The 8060-nt window shown below is 44.9% G+C and overlaps 1 protein-coding gene across 1 annotated transcript in view; it reads left to right on the top strand.

Moving 5' to 3' along the window:
- Positions 1 to 1665: 1665 nt before the first annotated feature.
- Positions 1666 to 8060, top strand: part of BICC1 (BicC family RNA binding protein 1) — a 295894-nt gene continuing 289499 nt past the window's right edge. Inside the window, exon 1 of the mRNA XM_060286347.1 lies at positions 1666 to 1855. Within this exon, the coding sequence (XP_060142330.1) occupies positions 1666 to 1855 (190 nt within the window). The remainder of the gene's footprint in view (positions 1856 to 8060) is intronic.

The following is an 8060-nucleotide window of genomic DNA, read 5'->3' as shown; positions in this document are numbered from 1 at the left end:
GCTTAAATTAGTGCTCTGCACAGTAAGTAATAAGTTCTGAGAAGGAACACGGATGGTGAATCAAAGACCAGTTAAGTTGTACGTCTGCTCCTGGTTCTTCAGGAGGTGGCTCTGAGCAGGAGGGTTCCCTGTTCAACAAGGCAGGGTTTTGTGGAGATTATGTGCCGGATACCCAGACCTGGGTTCAATTCTTGGCTCCATTATCTGCTGCTGTGTGACCTTAATCATGTCACTTGACTTCTTACAGTCCGAGTGTCCTCATCTGTCAAATCACATCACAGTACTCAGCGCAGAGTCAATTCTTGTTAACTAGGCAACGGAACTGATAAGAATCTCACTTAATTAAGCACAGTACATGATTATCCACAGGCTCATGCCAACGATATGGCTTGCCCCTTATGTAGGCCAGTAAGTCTCCTGTGGTCGGTGACAAACAGCTATCCCATCCCCTGCCCCTAAAAATGTCAAAAAAAAATTTGTGCTTTTGGTCACAAGAGAGTAAGAATCAATGTGAACTGGAAAAACAGAGTTCCAACAGGATTTCCTGGTGCTTCAAGTTCAAGTTTGAGAGTGGCAGTGGGTGAGCCGGCTTGGTCAGGTAGGATCAGAGGTTCGTTTGCTGGAGGGACTGACCTTGGGAACAGAGAAAAGCCCTCAGTCCCTGACAAGACAGCCCTGCCCAGATGCTAGTGGGACCCAGCTAACCGCCACTGCAATCTCAGAGCCTCTTTTCTCCTGAGCCCTCCTTTTTTAAATCAGCTGAATCCACTCCTTGAGAATCACATAGAAAATGACTCCCTCCTCACCTCATTCAAGAAAAAAAAAATCCCATTCCTCACAATAAAAAGAGTAAGCCTCTTGTCCGCCTCTTGTGCCGCTGGCCACTTTGCTGAGATGAGAGGAGAAATCTGATTTTAACATTTGGTGGACGAGTGAGCTGCCTGGAAGCAAGGACCACAGTGATGTGTGAGAGAGATGGACGTTGTTTCTTCCGCAATCCTTCTCTTTTTCTCCTTCCTCCTGTTTCAAACTTGTGGGACCGACTGGGGCTGTGAATTTTAGGGTGTAGTGTGTGTACGTCAATAGAAGGGGCATTGTGTGTGTACTTCGAGCGCGTTCAGGAGAGTGCTGTGCTTGAACTTGCGAGTGTCTGTGACGGAAGAACTATGAAAGCATGTGTGTGGGACAAGATTTAGACGTGTAAGCGCAGGAAAGTGGTAGCGTGTACGTGGTGAGTGTGTGCGCGCGAGTAAGTGCGCGAGCCAGGGGCCGGCCGCCCGCCCGCCGCGGCTCCCCGTGGGCCGGCCCGGCCAATGAGCGCGCGGCTGCAGGGGCGGCGGGCGGGGAGGGGGCGCAGGGGCCCTGCGGATGGAGGCGCGGGCGGCGCGGCGCACTCATTCCGCGCGGGCGTTGCTGGCGGGGGGCGGCGCAGCCACTGGCCGGGGACCGGGGCCCGGACCAGGGGCGGCGGGCGGCGTAGGCGGCGCCCGGGGCTGGGATGCGCAGGGGGCTCCGTGGCGGCGGCGTTGGCGGCGGCGTCGGCGGCCGCGGGGGCACGAGCTAGCGCCGCGGCGCGGGGAGCCAGTCGAGCCCGGTGGGCGAGCGGAGGCGGCGGCGCAGGCAGAGCGGCGGCCGCAGCCGGAGCCCGAGCGCCGCGCGCCCACCATGGCCGCTCAAGGCGAGCCCGGCTACCTGGCGGCGCAGTCGGACCCGGGCTCCAACAGCGAGCGCAGTACCGACTCGCCCATGCCCGGCTCGGAGGACGACCTGGTCGCCGGAGCGCCCCTGCACAGCCCCGAGTGGAGCGAGGAGCGCTTCCGCGTGGACAGGAAGAAACTTGAGGCCATGTTACAAGGTAGGCATCCACCCCGCGTTCTCGGACTCCCGGGCTGCGCCCGCGACTCCTTCCCGGACATCCCCGCCCCGCGTCCCGGCGCCCGCCGCTCCGGCCCAAAGCCGACTTAGTTCCCCCGTCCCTTCCCCCGCGGAGCCGGAGGACATCCAGGGAGTGCAGACCTCGCGGGAGTCTCCACCCTTCCACGCCTCTCAGGTCTCCGGGCACCGAGAACCCTGTGCTAACTTGACCGGCTTCAGAAAAGCCGAAGGCCGTGTTTGTACCCGCGCGCCCAAGTTGCGTTCTTGGACTTTGGAGATGCCAGCTTTAGTCAGGACACCTGGGCTATACTATCCAGACCCAGTCGGACCGCGCAGAGTATGCGTGACTCCCTCCCCACTCTCTGGCACTCTGGAATTCTAGCTCTGTCTCTGTTTCTCTCCCTCCTCTTGTCAGTATCCACTTCCTCCAGCTGAGGGGCCTTGTCTCGCTATTGGGAAACGCTCTGCAGATGTCAAAGCTTAGGACAGGAGTTCCCGCCCCGCATCCAGAGTAAGAGGGGCCAGCATGGGGGTGAGCGGCCAAAGTGTCAGGGCAGTGCTGCTGGGTTGGGGGACAGTGCGTGTTCATCTCCTGACAGGCTTATAAAACACATCTTGAGTTACACTTGGTTCATAAAAGTCTTCCCGTATTATGGGTATCTATCTGACTTTGTCTTTCACAATTTGTTTGTTTGTTTTTTTTTTAAACTCCCTCGTTTCTCTGGGACTTTCCCAGGCGTAACAGCTTTAACCATACAGGACTGGGAACAAATTTTGACTTTTAATGGGAGGATTGGAGTTCTCAGAGTGAGTGCTAAAATGTTCAACGTCATTTTGATGTTTGATCCCTAAAAATGTTATTTGATCCCTAAAAATGTTAATGTTTGATCCCTAAAAATGTTAATTACTAGCTTACCTGTAGTTCCCAGTGTGGTTCATTTCCATCATCCAGAGAAATAAGGTAATTTGAATGACTGTTATTCTTAAAATAGTCGAGGGACCAGGCATTACTTTCACTAAGGATGCAGTGGTGGATTCATTCAGTAGCTCGTATCCTTATATGAAGGGAGGATTGGAGCTTTCCAACTTTCTTTTGTGGCTTGGTGCCTAATTTACTTTGACTTGATCAGTCAGTGCATCGCAGTGTGGGAGCTATTTAGCCCTCCGTGGAAATGCATTGGTTTTTTAGAACAATTAGGCAGGTTATTTTAAGACAGAACAAGATGTTTTCCAAAACAATAACTTGGTGGAAACAAATAGCAAGAGTGTGTGGTAGACATTTTTGGATGAGTTACAAACTCATCTCTCTTTTTGCTTTTTTTTAATTGATAAACATCCCCAGTGCTTATCATGTCTCTTACTCCCTCTTTTTTTCCTCCTTAAATTATGTAACTTTCTAGGAGAGTTACTTCTGTGATAAACTGTTCAAATAGGAATATTGCAAAGTGGATCTGGAAATTAAAGCCCCAGTTGCCTTTCAGTAACCTATTTTAGTTATTCCATTTGTTCTGTGGTTCTTTTTTGCCTAGTTCCTATTATAAAACAAAATATTAAATTTATTCAGGAAAATATTGCTGTGAGATTGTTTGGGTTGAACTGATAACACACATACCTATCCTTTCAACAAGTTTCTAGTTTATTTTGTACATTTGGAGGGTTGTGAAAGATGGATCTTCTACGTCTTCCTTACCTGTCTTGCCTACGCACATGCAAGTAAAGACAGTGATGTTAGCTCCTAGGAAGCCCTCTTGCATAACCTGAGCTTTAGAAGTGGATTTCTTTTTTGAATCAATTAATTTCCATTTAGAATAAAACAAAATATAGGTAAGACATTTTTTAAAATTTGAAGGCCATTCCCTTTGTAGATATGATATTCTGACATGAGATAGTTTAAAATTTCTTTGCTGTGGTGAAGTTTCTTTTACAGAAACTCTTGAGTTAGTATTTCTTCAACAACCTATGAATTAGTGAAGTATTCACACTTCAACTCCAAAGATTTCTTGAATAATTGAACATAGTGCTTTGATTAACTTTCCAAAGTCACTAATAAGTGAATTATGCCTTCCAAGATAGTAAGTTTGAACACATTTGACAATAGCACCCAGTGCACTGTGTACCAAGGCATTTTGTCATGCATGCTTCCTGGTGTCAAATTTTGTTAGAACCACCATGTTTGAAGGAATAAGACTAGTTTCTGAACCAAACATAATCATGTGTCTCATTGCTTGATACTAGGTGGTTAAGGCAAGCGTGGGCAACTGGAATCACTCAGACCTAGGTTCCCTGTGGAACCTTGGGACAGTTCCTGGGCACCTCCCCATCTCAGTTTGTCCGTCTGTAAAATGGGACTGATATTAGTACCTTTCTCTTAGAGTTTTGTGAGAATTAACAGAGATAAAGCCTAATAAGCTAAAACTTGCCACACTTTTATAAATGCTAACAGCTTAATATATATCAGTTGATTTTATTATTACTACTAATAAATATTATAGCATGGATTCAAATGACTTCCAGTGCCTATCACAATTTCTGACAGTACTCTATATCTAAATATCTAGAGAACAAAAGAATTTTGCAGTTTCATAATTGCAGAAGTAAAATAGAGAACAAGGTAGGAAGTTTGGAAAGTCAACAAATATTCTAATATTGTTAGATATCCTTGGGTGGAAAGTTTTTCATTTGCAAAGTGCCAGTTAAGAAAAGTCTGTATTTGCCTGGTTGGGTTTCTGATTTGGATTTGCCATTTTTCCTCAGACAATCGCCTTAAAATATGTGCAGGTTTCCAATTTAAATCAGGGTAAATAAGATTCTCTGCCTTTAAGTCTACATAGTGCAAATTGGTGATTATAATGCTTGGAATTTGTTTCCAGAGAGACTGTCCTGGGGGTAAGTTAATCTTTAATGGGTTGTATTTTTATTAGTAGAGAAATTCTTCTACGCAATGGACCAAAAATTCAGTGAGGTTAAAATATAGGCAGTAGGGTAGTGGTCAAAGAAATGAAAATACCATTCTTGGATGAATCCCCAAAGAACTGATACACATAAAATCCACCAGGCCAAAAATGTAGGAAAAAAGATCACTAGTTTTTTGTTTTTTGCTTTTGTTTTTTATCTAATAACTACTTTGGAACAGCCATGCAGAGTATCTGACACTTCTGTTTGAATCTAAATGAAGATTATTGATTATATTAGTCAACAGTTTTGTAAATGGGAATTGATTTTCACGTTTAGTTTAGGTTTTTGATGGGGATGGTAGGCCTTGGAATAGATACGATGGACAACATAATAATGAAGAAAAATTGTTCTTGATTTACTTAATACTGATCTTCAGAATTTAGACTTCATATTTCATGTGGGATAGTAGTAGTGATTCATTTCAGTCAATTAAATATGACTTATGGTATGCAAAGAGGGAGAAGAGTGGTCTAGAGGAAAGTCTGGGAGAAGGTAGCAAATAAATGGGTCAAGAGTCAGAAATACAGCCTTGGTGTTGGCCAGTGTCCTGAGAGACAAACATGGATTTTGTACATTTATACTTTTCCTTTTTCTTCTTTTGGGGTTGTTTTACATCTTATGATTATACTTTTATTGTTACACTGAAAAACATATACACGTGCTGTACAGTTAAAAATCCCTACATAAAATTTAGACTCATAGGCATTTTCAAGGTTTGGAATCCCTTGTATTTCATCATAGAAAGAATTGTGGGCTGGGGGCAGTGGCCTGTTTTTATGAATTGAGGTTAATGTCTGGTGGGCTTTTAGGATATTGCTGTTAAAGACATTAAGAACCATGTTTTGGGGACTTCGCTGTTGGCCCAGTGGTTAAGACCCTGTGCTTCCAATGCAGGGGGCACAGGTTGGATCCCTGGTTGGGGAACTAAGATCCCATGTGCCATGCGGCGTGGCCAAAAATTTAAAAAACAAACATGTTTTTACATGTTCACAGTGATGGGCAGAACAGGAATCACTGATCACTGCTTGCTTGAGGAGTAGAACTAGCCACTAAAACAGCTGATCACACATTGATTAAAAACAAGAGCAGCAGTTATATAATTACATATCTTTTTTTCTTTTTTAATTAACTTATTTATTTTTTTGGCTGTGTTAGGTCTTTGTTGCTGCACACAGGCTTTTCTCTAGTTGTGGCGAGCGGAGGCTACTCTCTGTTACGGTGCGCGGGCTTCTCATTGCTGTGGCTTCTCTTGTTGCAGAGCACAGGCTCTAGGCGCACAGGCTTCAGTAGTTGTGGCTCGTGGGCTCTAGAGCGCAGGCTCAGTAGTTGTGGCGCACGGGCTTAGTTGCTCCGCGGCATGTGGGATCTTCCTGGACCAGGGCTCGAACCCGTGTCCCCTGCATTGGCAGGCGGATTCTTAACCACTGCGCCACCAGGGAAGTCCCTACATATCTTTTTAATTTGGCAAACTTTAGTGAAGATTGTCTTATAATTTGGTAAATAGATAATAATCTTTTAGATGCTTTTGTGGGATCAGGGAGAGATGAAGTAAAAATATATGAGAATGGGGGAGTGCTGAAAATGAAAATAAACAAGAGCTAAGCTGAATGTAGTTTTCTAGCTAAGGCTTGATTAAGGCTAATAAACAATAAGAACAAATCCAATAACTTTATGAAGCTTAATGGTTGAAAGCAAAGTGTTCTTGGCCAGATCTGGATTTGAGTCTTGGTCCTACCTTTAAATAGGGAGCTTGGGAAAATTCATTACCTGCAGCCCCATTTATGAAAGGCGGTATTAATCATGGTGCCTACATCTGAGGTGGTTGTGACCATTAAGAGAAAAAAAGATGGACGTAAAACATCACAGCGCTGGCCACAGAGTAAGTGCTAAATAAATCACTAATAACCATATTTATTACAAACCATAGTTCATAAAATGCACATTCTTATATTGAAAATGAAAATCAAATATATTTGAAAATGAATTAAAAGGTTTATAAATGAACATTCACAGCTATCTAAATATTTTTATTGGCTTTCCTGGTAGCTCACCGTATGTCCAGCGTATTAGCCCCTTGTAAAGGTGGATGAGCATGTACTGAGTAAAGCTGTATTGGACACGAGTGTGGAGTTTTAGATTTTGTGCAGGAGGAGAGGGCTTTGCACTCTCTTTAGCTGTCATTGTTCTTGCCTTGAGTAGTTTTCATTCTTTGAATGGTCCGGAGCCCATCACTTCTAATATTTTTACTAAAGACTAGCCGCAAAAATCCATTCATCTCCATTGTAGTTTGATGTTGCTCTGAACTTGTCATTCATTGGTGTCTCGAAACAGACTTTTTCAAAGAAAATGTTGTGCCTGGGCTAACGTGTTCTGTTTGCTCACCTGTAAAATGGGGACCATGATGGTCCTATCTTCCAGGGGTGTTGTGAGCGCAGAACGAGACGATGTGTGTGAAAAGTGGAGCTCAGTGCCAGGCACGTGGTGTTTGGTAGACGGTACTGCAGCAGCCCCAGCAGCCCCGTGCCATGTGATGCATAAGGATTTCAAAACACTGGAAAGCAAATGCTTGTCAGGTTTTTTGTTTTTGTTTTTTAAAACAACTGCATATGAATCTTTTCCTTTTTTCTTCAGTGAAAGTCTTCCTCCAATCAGAAAAGTTTATTACGACAAGCGTAGTAGGCTCAGAGAGCAGAACTGAAGGTTCAGATTGTTTTAGAAACTAAATGAATAAAATCCATCAGAAGTTGTGTAGCCTGGCGGTGAAGAGTTCAGGAACTGCTATCACGCTGGCCTGGGTTGGGGTCCTAACTTCACCTCTTGCAGAGCCCCGCGAGGATGTTGTGAGAGGGTGTTACAGCCCTGCACTCGTGGGCAGGGGGTCAGCGCTCTCCGTCAGTCTTATCTCTGTGAAGACTTCTGGGGTTTTGCTTAAGTTGATCATTGATAAGTTAAAACATAGAAAGGGCTTGTTATATCGATGATTTTAACAGGCAGGAATGTATTTATTTGGCTGTGACTAACAGAAAACTCAACACAGAGTGACTTAAACAAGCCAGGGGTTTATTTTCCTGTTGAAACAAAAAAATCTGGGACTAAGAGGGCCAGGCCCCAAGAGCTGCTCAGGGGCTTCAGGGAGCCCAGCAACCTACCCCCTGACCTCGGCCATCCCAGCTGATGGCTTTGGCCTCATTGTTGCAGTCCGGCCAAGGCTATGCCTTGAGATGCGCCTG

The sequence above is a fragment of the Globicephala melas genome, chromosome 16, assembly GCF_963455315.2.
Source record: "Globicephala melas chromosome 16, mGloMel1.2, whole genome shotgun sequence".
NCBI lineage: Eukaryota > Metazoa > Chordata > Mammalia > Artiodactyla > Delphinidae > Globicephala > Globicephala melas.
The sequence above is the reverse complement of the archived record's forward strand: the minus strand, read 5'-3'. Positions and strand labels throughout refer to the sequence as shown.